The 20,593-nt window shown below is 32.4% G+C and overlaps 3 protein-coding genes and 1 long non-coding RNA gene across 5 annotated transcripts; 2 read left to right on the plus strand and 2 right to left on the minus strand.

Moving 5' to 3' along the window:
* The first annotated feature begins 465 nt into the window (after positions 1-465).
* Positions 466-2,157, plus strand: LOC108469099 (uncharacterized). Its single transcript, XM_017769988.2, has one exon. It carries the CDS (start codon positions 771-773, stop codon positions 1,743-1,745), a length of 975 nt encoding a protein of 324 aa, XP_017625477.1. The 5' UTR covers positions 466-770; the 3' UTR covers positions 1,746-2,157.
* Positions 2,158-7,293: 5,136 nt separating this feature from the next.
* Positions 7,294-13,208, minus strand: LOC108470037 (extensin). Of its 2 annotated transcripts, XM_017771215.2 has the most exons (9): positions 12,991-13,208; positions 11,334-11,671; positions 10,910-11,035; positions 10,773-10,812; positions 10,604-10,686; positions 9,878-9,955; positions 9,705-9,758; positions 9,261-9,395; positions 7,294-9,172 (listed from the first exon to the last, which is right to left on the minus strand). In XM_017771215.2, exons 2-9 carry the CDS (start codon positions 11,640-11,642, stop codon positions 7,427-7,429), a joined length of 2,571 nt encoding a protein of 856 aa, XP_017626704.1. In that variant the 5' UTR covers positions 11,643-11,671; positions 12,991-13,208; the 3' UTR covers positions 7,294-7,426. The 2 variants fall into 2 exon arrangements, with proteins under 2 accessions (XP_017626704.1, XP_052887929.1); XM_053031969.1 differs by lacking the exons at positions 11,334-11,671; positions 12,991-13,208 and having other exon boundaries at positions 10,773-10,827; positions 10,910-11,031.
* A 1,401-nt stretch (positions 13,209-14,609) lies between these two features.
* On the minus strand, positions 14,610-16,972 carry LOC128296573 (uncharacterized). The gene is made up of 2 exons (XR_008287210.1): positions 16,868-16,972; positions 14,610-14,805 (listed from the first exon to the last, which is right to left on the minus strand). It is a non-coding gene; the product is annotated as an uncharacterized LOC128296573 (long non-coding RNA).
* A 1,178-nt stretch (positions 16,973-18,150) lies between these two features.
* Positions 18,151-20,593, plus strand: LOC108469145 (non-specific lipid transfer protein GPI-anchored 6). The gene is made up of 3 exons (XM_017770037.2): positions 18,151-18,586; positions 18,996-19,103; positions 20,327-20,593. Exons 1-3 carry the CDS (start codon positions 18,262-18,264, stop codon positions 20,437-20,439), a joined length of 546 nt encoding a protein of 181 aa, XP_017625526.2. The 5' UTR covers positions 18,151-18,261; the 3' UTR covers positions 20,440-20,593.

Here is a 20,593-nt window from a genome sequence, read left to right on the forward strand (position 1 = left end):
TGATAAATCCGAAAGGGATAGATAGTGATCTTAGCCCTGTAAATAAAATAGTAAAAATGCAATTTTAGTCCTTAAAGAAAATATATACTTCAATTTAACTCTTTTTATTTTTTATTTTTTTAACTTTTGGCTCTCCGTCCAGGGACATCACTAGAGAGGGCATGCGAGGGCCATCACCCCCTCCAAAATATGGTGAAATTTCAATATAGTCCATTTAAAAATCATGTAATTATAAATTAATATTTAATAAAATTACACATCAATCTTCAAAATTTTGAAAATCAATTTTAAACCTTAAAAGAAAGTTCTAATTTCATCCTTATCTCCTCCAGAAAATTATATTTTTACCTCACCCTGATAAGCCTAATCTATCAAATCATAGAAACAGTATGACCCTTTTGAACTCAAAATAGGCTAATTCTAGTCATTTCAAAAAGGGCGTTTTGATTGTTGGTATGAAAATTATGTATTCTAGAAAAACAAGAGGCCATCTTAGCTAAAAATTAAGAAACTTAAAGATGGTCAACTTTGTTTAATCTTCACATTCCTTATCTAAAATTTTCATATACTAAAGTTCAAAACTTTGAAAGCCCTTCTCAATGGAACCCTCTAGAGTCCTTAGAAATTCAACTCAATCCATCCCCCTTAAAAACTAAACCCCCTCCCTTCATCACCCCATCAATTTTCCTTCATCAAAAAACCTTCTTTTTCCCTCCTTTTCTCTCCCTCCAAACAAGTCCTTCTTTTTGTTTTGCCTTGGGAAAAAAAAAATGGGTACTTTAGTGGGACATGTTGCACCGGGTTTTGCATTTTTTGCACTTGGGTTTTGGCATCTTTTCAATCACATCAAGCTTCATGCTTTAAACCCAAATTCATACACATCTTTCCCATGGTTCCCAACCTTGAAATTTAGGTACTTGGAGCTGGTTTTGATCATGGTTGGTTCATCAATCTCCATATCAATGGAGCTTTTCATTGGTCCAGCAAAGCATCAACCTTTTGACACTGATGGAACCATCCCATCTAACCATCTTCATAACTTTGAACACTCAGCTATATCAATGACTTTCTTCATATATGCTGCTTTTGCCATAGTCCTTGACAAAACTAGCATCAATATCGACCTTATGTTTAAGCATAGCTTAACACAATTCCTTGGAGCAATTGCCTTTGCCCAACAGCTGTTACTGTTCCATCTTCACTCAGCTGATCATATGGGAGTTGAAGGCCAATACCATTTGCTATTACAAAGCGCTATAGTTGTGTCTTTAGTCACAACTTTAATGGGAATTGGGTACCCAAAGAGCTTTATGGTTAGTTTCATTAGGTCTCTTAGCATTTTGTACCAAGGGTTATGGCTTATGACCATGGGGTTTATGCTTTGGACCCCAAACTTGATCCCTAAAGGTTGTTTCATCCATTTAGAAGTGGGGCACCAAGTGGTTAAATGTTCAAGTGATGAAGCACTTCATAGAGCTAAGTCATTAGTCAATATAGAATTTAGTTGGGCTTTGATTGGTGTTACCATTTTTGCTATGACCTTTTATCTTGTTTTGGTCAAATTATATGGTCAAAAAGTTGAGTATTCAACACTGAAAAGCCATGAAAATGATCACTTTGAACTTGGTGAAGAAGAAGAAGAAGAAGACGTTGAATCTCAAAAGGGAAGCAATAAACAAGGTGAACCCACCAAAGGGTTTATTCACATGGGAAAAGGGTATGCAATTATGGACATTGAAAGGTAAAGGGTTATTTATTTATTTATTATTAATAGAGGTGAAAGGGGGTATTTTTAGATGTGTCAATTAGGTGAATATTTGTATACAAAGGTCTTCTTTTTTTTTTTTTTTTTTTTTTTTGGGGGGTGCCGGGGGGTCCTTTTGTCTTTGATTAAGCTTTGCAATAATTTTGGGGGCTTAATTGACAACAAGAAAAAATGTCTTGTAGGGAGGGTTTGGGGGATAAAATTGAAAAGAAAACAAAAGTGTGTTGGTGGTGGTAGGGAAATATTGTTTGGTTTAAATTTATGGGATTTGGGGTTAGAAGGGGTTGATTTCATTGTGATTGTATGTATACACAAAGTAAACAAAAAGTATATATATATATATGTATGTATATTATCTTGAAAGCAATGACTAAAAGATTTCTTTTGCTTTACTTGGGGTTTAGTCTTTTCTTATGAAAATAATCTATCTTTATTTTAAATCAAAATTTTTGAATAAATTCGATGTCACGAGTTAATTTTATATTAATTCAATCGAAATAAATAATTCTAAAATAGTTAATTTTTTAAAAATTATCTAATATATTAAAGGTATTAACATGTGATTCTCAATTTTTCAAAAAAATTAAATTTAATTTTCGTAATACTCTAAATTGATACATGTTATTCTCCAAATCGTGATTCTGAAGTTTTAAAACACCACAAGTAATGTATCATATAATTTTCCATAACTATTTTCGGTTAAAACTTTTAAGGTGTAAAGCTATAAAATTTTTGAGAGATTAAAATAGAATTATAATTTTAAAAGGATTAAACTATAATTTTACCATTTTGAAAGAGCTAAATCATAATAAATTTATGTTTTTGTTATTTATATATAACATAAACGACGTCACATTCAAAGTAATCATCGACCATAACAAGAATGCTGAATGCATGCAATGAATTCAACATAGTTATTATTAAGGCTTAATTTTAATGAAGAATTTGATAGAGAATCTTTGTGTTTTCTCTTTTTTGTTTGTTTGTAAAAAAAAAAAAAAGTAGGTTTGTTGATACTAACACAAGCAAGAAATTAACAACCCCAAATTCATTTTTCTAATTTCTTTTTGATTTCTTACAAGAAAAGGATTTTGATTTTGCCACCTTGCTTTAACTCAAATTTGGGGATTTTTTAAACTTGTGTACCAGTTTGATGGTTGGTTAGGGTGTTTATTACCCCAGATGTGATCTGAGTTTGAATCATATTAATCGCGTTGTTACTAGGGCTGTGCCCTCCTTTTGTAATTCACAAAAAAAAAAAAAAAGATTTTGCCACTTTGCTTTAACTCAAAATTTGGGAAATTTTTAATTCGTGTGTTGGCTTGATGGTTAGGATGTTCACCGCCCCAGATGTGGCCTGAGTTTGAATCACACTAGTTGCGTTGTTGTTAGGGTTGTGCCCTCCACTTGTAATTCACAAAATAAAAAATTTGAGATTTTTTCGAGTAATTTTGCTTTTTGATGGGATATATCACAACCTTGTCCCATGATACTATTATTTTTAGGAATTCAGTTTATTTAGTTTTCAGATTTCGAAATGTAAGTCTAATTGTTAATACTATTAAAATTATTTTGTTAAATTCAAATTCATTATAACATTATTTTTTTTTAGTTATGAGGCTACTGAGTGAATACTTTTTTATTCAAAAATGTTGCACCAACAAATTTAATGAAAAATTTTATCGATGTTAACAATTGGACTTGAAATTTGAAATCTGAAAAGTAGATAGACTAGATTCAAAATTTGAGAAGGGTACAGAGATTGATGGCATATTTAAACCAAATAGAAATAGTATGTGATGTATCGTCCGTGTATAAGTTTTAGACACTACCAATGGACAGCAACACGATACCTCATCATTGTTTTAACCAAAAAAAAATAGTGGAAGATTTAGGGTTTATATCAAATTTCAAGCTTTCAAGTTTAGAGTTTGGAGTTTATATCCAACTTTGGGTTTTGGGTTTATGTTTAAATAAAGTTATTAGTATTTATTTGTAAGTCCTTCACTATTTTTTATTTCATCGATGAAAAGGTGTCGTCTTAAAGCTCTTTGGCGGTGTGCAAGACTCATACACTAACAATACATCAAATATTCACCCAAAAATATATATTAATATTAATCTATATACTATATATTGAACATTTGATTGAGTTAGTGTTGTGAGTCAATCGGACACCAACTCAGTTGTATAATAATGAAGATTCTCTTATTTTACAAAGTAAACTGTATTATTTTCCGGGTGCTGTTATCATTTTATATATTTCATATATAAAATATTTGAACTACCAAGTTATGATTGTATCATAGTCTAGTATAAATAAAGTGTTATTGTTTATTTTAATTAATAAATAAATAAGGTTAAAGTATGTCATAAGTCCCTGTACTCTTCACAAATTTAGAATTTAGTCTTTGTACTTTTACTTCCAAGAATTTAGTCCCTGTACTTTTCAGATTTCAGAATTCAGATTCAATTGTTAACATTGTTAATTTTCTTTTTTATTAAATTTGTTGGTATGTTATTTTAAAATTTAAAAAAGGTATTCATTTAGTAGCAATGTAACTAAAAAAAATGACATTGTAATTAGCCTGAATTTAACAAAATAATTTTAACAGTTGAACTTGAATTTTAAAAACTGAAAAAGTAAGGGATTAAAATCATAAAATATAAATATAAAAACTGAAACTTAAATTTTAAATAGTACAAGAACTTATTGCATATTTAAACCCAAAAGTATACGATGATGACGAATAAGTTGCAACTTGCAATTGACAGGTCAGATTTAAGGATAATAATAATGAATATTAAATATCACAAGCCATTTTTGGTAATCAAATGTTAGGAATAAAGTCGAAGTTATGAATATTAAATCTTTTTTTTTAGAGAATATCATTATAAGTTTTGATTATATCTGCTCTTTTAGATATAATATCTAGAACTATTCATAGTCTCTTCCCAGTCTATAAATAGGAAGATAACGTGTTTCAGTGCACTCAAACTCACATCCTCCTGCATTGATAATAATACTCATGCCAATTGAATTAAGATTCAATTGACATGAATATTAAAATTTTCATTTTAAGGGATCAAGACATCTATTAATTCTCTGGCGTCATCCCTAATTGGGTCATATGAGCAACTCTATAAGAGAAACGTTTGAAATGAGAACACTTTCCTAAATATAAAAGAGCCACCGCTAATTTCATTACCCTACATTGACCTTATACATTCTAGACATGGGTGACCACAACACCCTCTCAACTTCCGTCAAGGCGCGGTTGGAAATGGCATGGGCCCCGCCCCCTAAAATGTAAAATTATATTTTAGGCTTTTAAATTTTTTTAAAAATTTTAAATTAATAAAGGTAAAATTGCACTTTGTCCCCCTTAAAATTATAAAAAATTGATTTAGTCCTTTACAAATTATAAAGATATAAACTATAAAAAATTAAAATTTCATCCGTCCCCTAAAATTTTTCGGCTACTTCGCCTCGCCTTCGCTCACTCAATTTGTTGAGATCCTAGTCGACTATGCAGCACAGAATTTTCAATTTATCCAATTCTTTTAAGCTGTGAACTTTCTCTCAATCAGTCTTTTTTCAATCTTAAGTCCTTCACTTGACCAAATACTTTTATAAGTTTAACAATTAGATCTATTTTGATATTTATATTTTTTATCCACTTTGGTATTTGAAATTTACAATTATGTTCATTTTAGTATCTAAACTTAGATTCTATAAATGTGTGATAACGTGTACAGATCTTAAGATGTCATGTCATCACCGAAAATTAAAAACATATATAATATAAAATATTTATAAATTTTTGAGTTTTAAGTGATGATGCGACACAAATTTAGAGTTTCATGTCATCGTACTTTTACGAAATCCAAATTCAATATCAAAATAGACTTAATTATCAAATTGATATATTAAAATTGATAAAAAAATACAAATATTTACAAAATTCAAAAGTAAATGAAATCATGTAATTACTATATAAATTTATATATGTTAAATAAAATAAAATTGACCCATCAAAATAAATTTTATCTTTTATTTTTAACATAATTTAATACATTGTCAATTAAAAATAAATTAAAATTGTATTTTAACATTTCATTTTCCCATTTACCGTTTATAAACTTTTAAAATAAATTAATTTTCTCTACAATTCTTCATCATAATAATGTTAAATTTCTCTCTATTTTTTCTTTGGAAACCTGTCACAATTTTTTAATAATTGATGAATTGTTAAATCAGTTAAATCGTCAATTTTCAGTTTAATTAATTTGACCGATTCAACCATCAACGAAACAATAGTTAAATAAATAATAATTTTATAAAAAAATTATAGAAATCGATTCAACCATCAATTTTTTATTCTGATTTTTTGGGTTTTTTTTTTTCTTTTTACTGTTTCTAATCAATTCGCTTAAAAACTATTTCAACCTGTATATCTAAATCGATATACTAACTGATCCGATAAGGTTCAAATAACACCACCCTTCCATTACTATTTGCTTACATTTTCTTTTCGGTTGCTGAAAATAATAAGAATGCCTAGGAATCATTTTAGCTTTGTTATGCTTGCAGACAAGGAAGCAGATGACCAACAAAAAGTTGGTTTGGTCACCAAACCCCATCCAACAACTAAATCCTGCACTCTAAAAGTGAGTACTTTATGGTGACTTTCAAGTCAATTAGATGGGACTAGTTTAAGGATAAATGTTTTTAAAATCAAACCGATAGTATTTATATTTTAATTATGAATTAAACATTAATTTAGTTGTCCAAACCCGACTTGCAAAATTAAAGATATGCCACAATTTTTATTTTTATTTTTTTATCAAAATACAACAATAGTTTTCTCTCAAAATAAAATAGAGACTTTTGTCTCATATTTGTGTATGTATGTATGTAAGTCAAAGTTCAAGACTTTTTATGATGCTAGTTCATTTTAAATGATACTATTAATTGTTTTCTAGGTATAATTTTGTTATCATACATTTTTAACGAACTTTCTCTAAACTCAACCCAACCCGAATATTTTTCGAATCAAACTCATCTCAAAACACGATTTTGGAAGAAAAAATATCCGACCCTGTTGAATCAATCCAGGTCAAAACCCATCGGGTTTTTTTGCCATCCCTATGTAATAACAATAAACATTATACGACCAAAACTAAACATTATACGACCAAAACTATGTTCATTTCTGTAATTTAAATCCCAAGATGCATCTCTAATAAATCTATCCCTTTTTATCCAAATCCAAAAACTCAATCCGAACCCAAATTAACCCTAAACCCTAACTGACCATAACTCAAAATGGTTCAATCCCAAAACCATACAAACCTGAAATAACCATAACAAGAAATTACCTAAATTCGTAATAACTCCAGAAAAACTAAAGCCTCAAATCTGAATGACCCAAACTCGAAAAGATTCAAACGGATATGGTCCAAGCAGTGCTATTCAGCAAAGGAATGAGTAAGCAGAGTCAATAAAAGCATATAAAATCAGCAAATTTGAAGAAAATAATTTCTTTTCTATTCTACCTTTTTTTCCTATATTTAACATCTTCAAACAGAAAGTCTAAATCATTGAAATATAATCTCCTGATTATGGCCGTCTTAAAACAAATTAGTCAAAATGATTACCTACTTTACTCCTACTGAAGCCATCAAATCTTCATACTCGGGATCACTGTCCTGTTTCCTTGCATTTGCTTTACCACCTCCCTGGTGTTGAGATGCCCCAGGAACAGAAGTGGGAGAGAATGGATCATAAACTTGCTGTCCGGCAGAATGGCCCGATGTAGACCTAGTGGACTGTGGGAAACCACTGCTGGAAAATCGGGGGTTTGGAGGTGCGAAATTTCCCGGCCTAGGTGGCAGAGGTGGGTAATGCTGTTGATGTTGCAAAGAATGCCCTGGCCTAGAAGGAAAGGAACCGGCAATATTGGGTGCTTGGGGAGGTGGAACAAAGTTTCTCAATCCCATTTGTGGAACTGGATTAGGACCGGTGCCCGGGAATGCTGGAGGTCTGGCAGACATGGCATTTTGCTGAGCAGCGAGCTGTGAAGAAGACATGAGAGTTTGTGGCAAACCCATCTGGTTGCCACCCTGAGGCCTAGGAAACACTTGCATTCCTGATTGAGGAGTGGAATTGGGCACACCAAACTGGAAAGGTGGAGCTTGTGGTGGTTGCAGGTGAACTGCTGATCTGGGGGCTAGACCATGTTGATTTGCAGCCTGACTGACTGGTCTTGGAACCATTGGATAGGCTGGGCCCTGTGTTTGGTGAGGTTGAAATGTAAAATCCCCTGAACTTGACTGTTGTGATCTAGCAGCTATTGCTGAAGGTTGATTTATGGGAGCAAAATTTGCCATGTTTCCAGGAATAGAACCAGAAGTTCCTCTTGGCAGAGATGGTGGCAAGGATGTGGATGGTACTTGTGAGATAATTGGTCTAGATAACATTGCTGGATTTAGAGATGGATTTGGCGGTTGTGCCATGGAAATGGCAGGTAAAGAGGATTGCATTGGTGGTGGTGCAGACACTAGTGGAGGACCAGGAGGAAAAGGCAAGGATGGATGGTTGACAGGTGCACTGGTTAACCGAGGACCAGATTGCCCGGTTGCAAAAGAAGCTGACATGTTTGGAGGGGCAGAAGAACTCAATGCAACAACCGGCCGTGGAACTACAGGATGAGGCACCTGGGATAGAACTGCAGGTGGAGCCAGTTGCCCTACATTGCTCAGACCTGGGGATGCAGAGCTGGCTGACCAGCCTGAGGAGCTTCCTGCAGGTACTGCTGGCTGCTCTTTTAGCAGTCCTGATGAAACATTAGATGCAGCTTGGGGAAACAAAGGCATCGACGGTCTAGGGCCAGGGAGTGGCCCCAGCGCATGGGGCTGGTTTCCAGTAAAAGGTAGTGAAGAAAAATTGCCAGGTTGAGAAGATGGAGGATTTGGATTCGGGATAAGAAAATTTTGAGGACCAGTATGACTTAGAGGATGCATCAGAGGCATATATGGCTGTGATTGTACTTGTCTTGGAAGTTGTGGACTGGATGAAACAAGGGATGAGTTTTGAACAATTGAGTTGTATCCAGCTGCAGGAGGTGGCCGTGGCCCAAAGAGTGAAGACGGGTTCGAAGGTGAGGACTGTGCAGGTACAGAACTATTGATAACTGGTGCTGAAAAATTCAGCGGCATAGAGCTGGTAGGGAACCATGAATTCTGATATTGAAACTGACCTTGTGGAGATGCTAGTGTAAGTTGTGGAACTTGCTGATTTAAAGCAGCATCAGTCACACATGATACAGCTGTGTCAGGGATTTGACTTAGAACATTCACATCATTACCAGATATCGCAGGCACTGAACCAGCACCTAAATTTCCCTGCAGAAAATATATGAATAATAAATATCACTTGTTAATCTTTTTCTTTTTGGAGAATTTTTCTTGATGTTCAGAAGGATGAACTCACTGATATTGAACTAACTAGCAACTCAATCAGCGCCACCGCTCCATCAACTTTCTCAAAAGTGTCAGCTGATAGATGAACATACAGCTCTTCATAAGCATCCTGGGTTTCATTACCATCGGGAGTAGAAATTTCAACCTGAGGAAGAAATACTAGCTATAAGTCAATAGTGATTCAAGCTTCATGAAGCTTCTGTCTAAGGCAAGTTAAGTAAGAAATATAAAAGGCTTCAGCTACCAACAAGTGTAGGGCGTAGTGGTAAAGCACATTGTACTCTCTAGGAAAGAACACGGGTTCAAACTTTAGAGATGGCATTGTTGGGAGGGGCAGCTCCGAGCCCCAAACATGAATCGTAAAACAGACAGAGAGAATACCAAAAATAAAAAAATAAAAGGCTTCAGCTCAATTAACTAGATGGCATTATATTCTCCCAGCCCAAAGAATTACCTTCTCTCCAGTATTTGCTTTAATGCCGTAAACTTGTACTATAGCTCCAGTTTCCTGATTTTTAAGATGAATGGTAAATTATAAATTTGCCCTCAAGAAGAACATCATGCAAATGTACATACATGTATTACATGAATGACTGTATAGATCTGCACAAAAACCAAAATACTTACCTTTTCTAGTCGCTTCTTAGTATCACTTCCGGGACCAAATATTAGACCAACAAAATTGCATCCAGGATATTCCTTCACCTGCAAAGCTAATATAGTATCATAATATTCAAGTGTTGAATGCAAATAGGCAAAGAATGAAAGAAAATTATTAATATTAGAGAGAGAATAGCTTTGTTATGAAAGTTAGAACAAATTTGAAGGTTCCCATAACAAAACAGTATAGCCATTAACTGGTCAAATTTGTCTATATTTGGAACACAATTGACACAAACACCACGGCTTATCTGGTGATAAGATATGAATCATATGCATTGCAGCCTTCTTAACCAACACATTAACTACTCTTTTTGATACTATTGCTAGGTTATTTAGGTTGAAAGTGTCTCACAATGCAACTTTCCAAAAGGAAAATACAAATACAAGTGCAGTGAGGGTCAAAGCCATAAATTTTTCACTTTGGGCGGGCAACAAGATAAACATGATGCATATATTTAGATCAAAGGGAATGTATGTATAGAATCAAAAGGCAGAAAAATTAAATGAGAACATTGTTAGGCACTACAAATGCTGAAAAAATATCAAATATGTAACTCAAAAAATTTTCATACAACTTTCATCAGCAAGATTGCCATTAACTTCTTTCAGCAGTACAATAAAAAAAATGCAGGAAAAGGGTGACATAGGAAAATTATATGCAGTAATATGTCAGTATAAAAATGGGCTTACAGGAATGGGAACTGTTGCATCTTTCAATAATGGTTTATAATCTGCTGGTGCTTTGTAGCTTGGATTCAATTTTAGTATTTCACCTAGAAGTCAATAACAAAATGGTGAAAAACTGAATAAATTTGAGAAAAAGAAAAAATTATCATCTAGCAAAAGTTGTCAGAGTTACCAATAGCCTCCCGTCTTTCAATCTCCAAGAGTTCTAATTTCTGCATTCACAAATTCTATGTTAGTTAGAAATATATAAAATCCTCAATAAGTCAATAGAATAAAAAGATATTAACAGAGGGTTAACCGTCCTTCTACCTCACTTTCAAGTTGAGTATCAGAAGTGCTTTTAACCATATTCTGAGACACGAATGGTGAGTCTTCGGTATCCCCGGCATCCAGATTTCCTGACTTCAGCTGTTGCGTAATCTGGTCCACCCGAGTCTGCTCAAATATGGATCAGCATAGAGGAACTAATATCACTTAATGGCACCTAGAATGTGGAGTTTCAATGCTAGGGAATCGCAAAGTGGACATTGGCATTTATCACCCAATGGAATAAAGGAAATATTTGATTGCCATCAGATGAGCAATATGGAATACAATCCAGGGCTACAAATGCCTCCAACTCCACGGGAGAGTTTAAACATATTGAAAGAACTTCTAAAATTTAACACTTAAAAGTTCAATATGCATTTGCAAAATGACTCCAATATGCACATGTAAAGGATGGCCTAAATACCTGATAAGCTAAGGCCCTACCCCTTCTAACAGCAGCATCCTGTGTTGGATCAGGGCCCCATTTTGTTTTCCTCTGAATCTGGTCCATATTATCTTCATTGGTAGTAGCATTTCCTCCGGGTTTTTTACCTCCTCGGAAAATAGGGACCAGTGAACCTGACAATTTATTTTTAGGTATAACAAAGCCAGTCTTCGCAGCAAACCTTGAGACCTTTGGGCCTGTAGTTGATGCAGTGGATGAAGTAGTTGTTGCAGACATATTGGCAATGTGAGGTCCAACAGCAGATATCTGGTCAACCTTTGTACTCATCCTGTATGCTCAACAAGTTCCTACTGCCCCTGACATATGCACGTGGCATATAAAATTAGTCAGAGTTGGGGAAATATCCACTGATACGGTCAATTGTCAAAGGAAAAAAAGGGGGTAAAAGAACTGCCAAGCGCCAACTAATGATGATAAAAGGAATCAGATAAAAGATTTTGTTTAGCAGTCAATTCTTCATTTAGTCTTAATGCAGAATCTTACAGTATGATTCAATAGCTCCAAGACTTCAAGCCAAATTAGAGTTACTACTTAAGATAAAAAATTCAGCATTTAATGCATGTATTCTCTTAAATCTTTCACTGCTAGACCTTGAGCTTGACAAAAGAGAGCTAAATGCAAGAGAATTTGTAACATGAAAAAGAAAAAAACTTCTAGAAGAAAAGAGCCTATCTATATTACCGATATAATTGCCACAGAAAAAGGTAACAGCACCAATCTTATTGTTTCAAATGCTAATATATATATGACCAACATGTGTTGGGTGTAACGGTAAGGCACATTACACTCCCGAGGAGAGAACACAAGTTTGAACCTTGAAAATGACATTGTTGGGAGGGGCAGCTACGAACCCCGAACATGGACCATAAAAAGAACATGAAAGATACCCAAATATATATGAGTATATCAGTTGCTATCATTCAACAGCTGTTCAAGGTTTGAACAGTATGCTATAAGCCTATAACCCTTAATCCAAATACTTCAATCAGACTCATTAACTTGCAGGAAGCCAAAATAGTTTTTTTCTCTATTTCTCTTTTCCCCTTTTGAATGGGAAAGGATGCATTGAGCTAGCTCTCCGAGCCGGATACAAGCACCTACTATTGGCAACATGTTCTTGATAAAAATTCTACTGATTACAAACAAGCAACAGCAAGCGGGTTTACTCATAACTCCATTCCTACAAAAACTACTTTAAAAAGTCCAAGCAACCGGGTTTTCTTTGTAACTCAAACTATTTATTGGAGACTCCAAATTGATTCAGACCAGGAACCAATAGCAAGCAGTGTAAACCAATGCAGATTTACTCATAAATTGAATAAATTCCTTCTTCAAATATCAAATTTACTGACCAAAACCAAATCATTGAGTAGAAAAAACAATAAACAAATAACATGGAAATGAACATGCCACGATTACATAGTAATCATAATTCCTCGAAATATCAGTATTATTTTCTTTCCCAAAAACAAATTCACAAATTTTCCTTCTTCTTTTTTAATTTACATTTGCTCAGAGATCAATCAAAACAGTTAATAGGAAATGAGAATCCCAAAACGTAAAAAAAGGAACTTAACAGTGCAAAATTAGATAAAGGCAAAGGTATGAAGCGTACCTAGGGTTTAACGGCAGAGGAACTGAGTTTAACCCTATGGGCTTTCGAGTTGAACCCAGCGGAGCGAGACAAGCAAGGTGTCGGAGCATAAAAATGGAATAACGATGTGAATTTTGATTACCCAGCGATCATCATCAGCAAAGCTGATCGATTATGGCTGAAGTTGATGATAAAAAAATGGGCCGAAAGATTGCCCAATTTTACTACAGTTAGGTTATGAAATTTGTCCTTTCTAATTTTATAGCCCATGGGCCTATCTGAACAGGGATTGAAATTTGAAGTGTTCTGTAATTTGGTCCCACCTAGCCCAAATTTTGAAAGGGTAACTTAATGTCATTAAACTATTAGTAAGTTTATGTTTAACTCACTTAATTTTAAAATGTTACAAAATGGTCACTAAATTATTTGAAAGTGACTTAAATAAAATTTTTTGAATAATTTTGTGAACATTTTGTACCTTTTTTAAATTGAATAATCAAATTGTAAACTTACTAATATTTAGTGACCTAGGTATAGTTTACCCATTTTGAAAAAACTGATGAGATTCAGTTCAATTTGATTCAATTACTTTTCATATTCACTTTGATATCTGAAAAAAATATTTTGAAAAATCAATAAATTCAAAAATCTTGTTATTTAAACTGAATTGAACTGACTGATCAATTCTAGAATTTACCAGTTCAAATATAAGGGTTGAATCGATCTTTAAATGAATCGCTAGAAATAGGTAAAAAATCGAAAACTAGGACAGAAAACCAATGTTTGAACCAGCTAAATTGGATTTATAATTTTTCATTTTTTTATTTGAGTTAATTGGATCAAACATGCCCAAACTATAACCCTCGTTTTAAAATGGTCCTTATATTTCAGATCATTCTAATTACATTCTCAAACTATTAAGATTATATCAATTAGGTCATTATGTTACTAAAATCATTAATTCAACTGTTAAATGACATGTCTAATCTTATGTGACACAATTTAAAATGAAAATTTCAATGAAAAATTAACATTGTAAAAATGGGTGTTTTAGAAATCCTAATTTTGAGGCTTTCAAGGCTTTTACAAAAGTTGTATGGATTAAATATGCCCAAGATCCTTGTACTCTTTTAAAATTCAAAATTTAGTCCCTATACTTTAAATTTAATACATTGAGTCCTTGTCCTTTTTTTATTTGAAGATCTTGGTCCATCCATCAGTAGTGTTGTTAAAATGGTTAATTTAGATGATATAAAAAATGTGAAGTAACTCTTTTAGCTTATATTGTTTATAGTTTTGTGTCAAATTGGTTATTACCCTTTAAAAGGATGTAAACAATTTAAAAATAAATGAAAATATACAAAATTTTAAAAATTTTAAAAGTGTTATTTACTTAGACCTATCCACGGGGTTCCAAAAAGTTTTTCAACCCTAGGCCTATATTGTAACACCCCCTAACCCTATACCGTCATCGAAACAGGGTTACGAGACATTACCAGTCAGTACAGTCCAATTCCGGTCATTAATTAAAATAAATATTCACACACATCCTAGTTTTAAGATGTCGTCCCTTTAATGGGCCCTCGCGGTCCAATATAAACAGTAAATTCAATTTGGGACTAATTTAGAATCACTACGAATTTTTAGTAAATTTCAAAATTCATACTACATACCGTTGCCAACCATAATTTACTCATTTCATCAATACTTCTACAACCTAGATGACTCTCATAAAACATCCTAGGTACATGCCATTACCAATGCTCAACATACTTTACCTCATTGAATTCGGGATCGGCCTGGGATGCTAATTCAAAGGTCTAGCCTTAACTTAACCTGCGCACAGAAACAAACCATACGTTGAGTATACACTCAGTGGTATTTCTATAATTTGAACACTTAAACAATTATAAAACATATTAATTTATATATGTATATTAAACTATTCAAACTCAATGATAATTCAAACATTCACTTTCCAACCAATGTTTTGGTCTACTTTAAATTCAAAATCATTTATTATTTTTCAATAGCAATTAATCAATCAGTATTGTTCATTAACTCTCAGAACAATTATTTATTCAAGAATATCTAATATCCAAGAATGATCAATTATCCGGTAATAGTCAATTATTCAAGAATAATCGTTATTTTATACCTTTATTTACCCTATTAACATGACTCGGACTCGACGGATACGGATCCAACCAACACACCAAGACGGCACATAATGCCTCATCTACCAAGCCGAACAAGAATAGTAACGAGAGCAAGACGGCATACGAGTACCTCATCGAACAAATTGAACGAGAATGATAAGATAAAGATAAGAATAATATCCAGCACACAAAGTGCCGAATCGATAACGATAATAAGAATAATATTCGACACACAAAGTGCCGAATCAGAATGTGAATAAGAATAATATTCGACACACAAAGTGCCGAATCGAATAACGATAGCGATGGCGGTAACGAAACCAGCACATAAGTGCCTAAAATACGCACACAAAGTGCCCGATCGGTAAAGCCAATAAATCCGTACTCTTCCAATCCTATGGCATACCAATTATATCCGACTAGCCCAAGCAAGTTAATAGGAATTTAATTCTTATTTCAATTTTACTTAATATTCATATTTATCCCTATTAACAAGACTCGGACTTTGGCGGATATGGATTCCAACCAAACACACCAAGATGGCACTCGATTGCTGAACACTTCCAAATCCTATGGCATGCCAACTATATCCGACTCAATTCGACTAGTTAATAGGGTATTTAATTCACTTTTCAAGATAATTTCTATCTTAGTTCAAGATCAATTATAATTCACTTTCTCGATTCAATAATTCTTTCCTTAATATACCATTCCAATAATTACATATATTCACACATTTTCACAATCTCATTCAATTCAATATATATATATATCTCAATTATTCACATTAATTCATAATTTAATACAATTCATAACCATTAATACATTACTAATTTATATATTGAGTTACAGAATTCTAAATTAAGATCCGCTAATTTTTCCTAAAACTAGACTCACAAATATTCTTATCATAAAATTTTCAGAATTTTTCATTTAGCCATTAAATACAGTTTATTCTTTAAATTCACCCTTATTCTGCTGTCTGACAGTTTCGACCCTTCTTCACTAAAAATTAATTATCTTGTAGTACAGAACTCGGATAATATTCCCGTTGATTTCTCCTGAAAATAGACTCATTAGGGATTCTAAAAATATAACTTTAAGCCTCTAATTATTTTTATTCAATTTTTGGTGATTTTCCAAAGTCATAATAGGGGAACCCGAATTCATTCTGACCTTGTCTCACAAAATTCATTATATCTCATAATTTACAAATCAATTGCTTATACCGTTTCTCTATAGGAAATTAGACTCAATAAGCTTTAATTAAATATTTTATTCATCCTCTAATTTAATTTCTACAATTTTTGGTGATTTTTCAAACTTAGACTATTGCTACCGTCCAAAATAGTCTTAGTACAAAATGTTGATTTCTACTTTAATTTCAATTTAATCCTAACTAAATTCACTTACTTTTCTATCTTAATTCATACTTTATTTCTACTCAATTTTAACCAAACTTAGACATAATTATCTATTTTTCATCATAAAACCATAATTTCGAAATTCTTTCAATTTAGTCGTTAAAGTATAAAACTTATGAATCACTTTATAATTCAATCATTATTTCATTTCTAACTTGAATTTCTATCAATTTAGCCCTTAATTCATCATTTTATTTAACATGAACAATATCTAGAAATCTAATAACTTTTAAAATATCAACTTAATTTTATCAAAACTTTGTTCTAAAACTTCTAAAACATCAAAATTAAGTAAAAAGGGCTTGATTGACTTACCTATTAAAGCTTAAAGCTTCAAACCTTGAATTTTCTCTTTTCTCCCTTTATTTCTTTCTTTTTCTCCCCTGCTCTCTGTTTCGTTTCATTCTGTTTCTGTTTCCTTTCTTTTGTTTCTTTAGTTTATATAATATAATATAATATAATATAATATAATATAATATAATATAATATAATTAAAACATAAAATATTTTTATTATATAATAATATAATAATATAATAATATACTAAACATAAAAAAATCTTAGATTTTCTTTACGGTAAACCGCCTCAATTTATACTTTTGTATAATTGCCCTTTTAGTCCTTTTATTTTCTTTTAATTTATAATTCAACTTTCACACTTTATTCAATTTAGTCTTTTACTTAATTACTCTTAATTAAATTAAATTCACTTAATTAAACTCTAATTAACCACTCATTTTACTTCGTAAATATTTTTAATAAATATTTACGAATCTATTTTTCAGAAACGGAGACCCGAAAATACACTTTCAGTAACGGTAAAATTTGGGTCATTACATATATTCTACTCGGGTCATAGCAAATTAAAATTTACCAAAACATGCCACTGAAAGACTCTACTAAGACAAAGATAGGCTGTCAATAACTTAGAAAGAGGTAGGATGAGCGGTTGGTCAGATCTAGTATGGATTGTAGATAGATTGTAGTTGGAGTCGACGACTTTCTTAGGTTCCCACATCTGGGATCCTTTGGGAAGAGGATCAAGTTGACCCTTGTGAACAGCTCAATACACTGTCTTCCTTCAACCCTTTGAGCGAAATGCGACAAAAGGAAAGAAAATCCATGGACCAACCCCATCGTTTCCACTTGTAGGAACTACAAAATCACCCCATAGATGCCTTCAGTGTTCAGGGGTCACGAATCGACCATAAAACCATATTCAATAAGCGGAATGCATTAGCTATCCGCTCTTTGGCTGGGTGGCAAGTGTTGGAGAAAGACAATCACTCGTTCTTTAAACCAACATTCTTAATACCAAATAGTTAAATGGGGAAAAGCTCTCCGCCATTCCTGGTTCTCTTGTAATAAGATTCCTAGAACCACAAGAATCTTTAGTTAGAATGGGATTCTAACTCAACAAAATTAAAATTTAAATTTTAAGTATAATTTGAACCAAGATCAAAATTTTATATATATAATTACATCAAATCAAAATTTATATATTAAATTACACATCGAATGAAAAAATATATATAATTTTAAAATTTACCGAGTTGAATTAAAATTTTCGGATATGTATTTAATTTGGAAACAGAGAAAAAAAGGAGGGCGGTACGATTTCATTGACTACCTTCATTAAAAGCCTCTCCAACAGTCGTTTCATCTTCATCTTCATCTCTTTCTTTTCTTTTCTTCTCAAGTGAAAAACAATGGCGTCTTCAATACTCCCATGCATATTACTTATTACGGCACTGTTCGGTTTAGCGAGCTCCGACGTGAACCAAGACAAAGCCGAGTGCAAGAACCATTTGATGGGGTTGGCTCCGTGTTTGTCGTTCGTCGACGGTGAGGCTAAAACCCCCACCGTGGATTGCTGTGGTGGGCTTAAACAGGTGTTGAGTAAGAGCAAGAAGTGTCTCTGTGTGGTGATCAGAGATAAGGATGATTCCAGCGCCGGGCTTAAGATCAACGCCACACTCGCCGCCGCTCTTCCCTACGCTTGCCGTGCCAAAGTTAACATGACTGATTGCATTTGTAAGTGTTGTCTTCTTTTTATACTAATCTTTTCAAATAATCAGTTGGCTCGTATTCACATCCTTTTAATTATTGTAATAATAATAATATTAATTATTAATTTTAAATTTTCATAATTAAATCAACCGACTTATAATATATATTTATGAGATTTTATCTAAAAATTAATTATTAATTTTATTAATTATTTCTCATATTTTTATTAATTAGTAGTTGTTTCTGTTTTTAACAGTAAAATTAATAATTTTTTAATAAGAAATCAATTTATTATTTAATTTAATATAAAATATTAATTTATTATTTTTTAAATATGTAAAATACAATCAGACTCTTAAAGTATTCTTCTACTGTACTTTTATTAATATATATATATATATATTAAAAGATTAATTTGTGGATGTGAATTCAGCCCTTCTCCATTTGGCACCAAATTCCCAGGAAGCGAAGTTATTTGAAGGATACCAAAAGCTGACAGAAAGGCACCCCATAATGGCGACTACCACCCCATCTACCACCGGTAACATTTACAACACCTCTTTATACCCTTTTCTTGAATATATATATTATTCACCATAATTAATAAAAATATTAGAAATATTTATTAATGAAATTTATTTTTTGAAATTATTCGAGCTCGAGTGAAATTGAAGTAATCGTAAACAAGTTTACTTTGAGAAAAATTATATCATGATTATTTTTGTTACTTCATTTATGGTTTATACTAGTTGAAATTACTTATTGGTAAAATTATCATGGAGACCCTTATATTAAGATTTAGGTTGTATTTTGTCTCCTCTACTAGAAAATAAATAAATTAGTCATTGTACGTTAGATCAAAAAAGCAAACTAGTCATTCGGTTAAAATTTCCATTCGTATCTATTATTAAAAACCAGTCCTTATATGTTAGCATGATGTACATGTGACGTACTATTTGGTTATTTCGTTAGTCACACCGATTTTTAATATAAATGGGTAATTTTGCTCTTTAATCTAACGTAGAGATACTAATTTGTCCATTTTATTGACTAAATAAGACAAAATACAATTTAACTCTTAATACAGAAACGTTTATGGTACTTCTCCTTTACTTCACTCTTTTTATCGTAGCATTCTTTTTTATGGGCGTTACTTCGTATAATCTTATTTGGAAGTTTTAATCTAATTATATAGATGACATATAAAAATAAATTTATGAGTAAAATTATAGATTATGATCTATAATGTGATCGAAAATGAATATGAAAATTGTATAGTAACTTTGGTAAAAGTATCATGGAGGCTCCTGTACTAGAAGTTAAATTATATTTTGCTCATTCTATTTTGAAAAACGAATAATTTAGTTTTTGTTTGTTAGATTGAAGAGCAAATAGGTCATTCTATTAAAAATTTCATCCATTTATACTGTTAAAAACTAATCTCTATACGTTAATATGAGGTATATGTAACACGTGGTACTGTCCATGTGTTACTGTCTGGTTATTTTGTCAACGCCATAAGTTTTTTATCTAACATTTTTTTAGTAGGGGGCAAAATGCAATCTAATTTCTAATATAAGGCCACCGTGATACTTTTACTTAGCAACTTCATTTTACATGTATCACCAGGAGCGGATGGTGATTAGGGCTAGAAAGCCTTGGCCTCTCAGATATTTTCAATTAAGCCCTTAAATTTTTGTAAATTCTCACTAAATCCCTGAAAGTTTTCAAATTTAATGTGGAGATTCGTGGCTGTATGTGCAGGAAAGTCCACGGGCAATGGTACGGAGAAGAGTGGGGGAGGAAAGGGAAATGAGATGGCTTTGGGAGCTTCTTTATGGGTTTTCACTGTGCTTCTTCTTAACTTTGGTGTGTAATACAGTAATGGAATTTACGACCAACTGTTATTATTATATTTGGTAAACAGTGGTCCATGAAGAAGATGAACTTATGTATTTTTATTTAGTTTAATTACGAATTTCAACCTTCTATTTTATAAAAATTGAGATGTAGTCCCTTTAATTTATTAAA

Source organism: Gossypium arboreum, chromosome 8 (genome assembly GCF_025698485.1).
Source record: "Gossypium arboreum isolate Shixiya-1 chromosome 8, ASM2569848v2, whole genome shotgun sequence".
NCBI classification, from domain to species: domain Eukaryota; kingdom Viridiplantae; phylum Streptophyta; class Magnoliopsida; order Malvales; family Malvaceae; genus Gossypium; species Gossypium arboreum.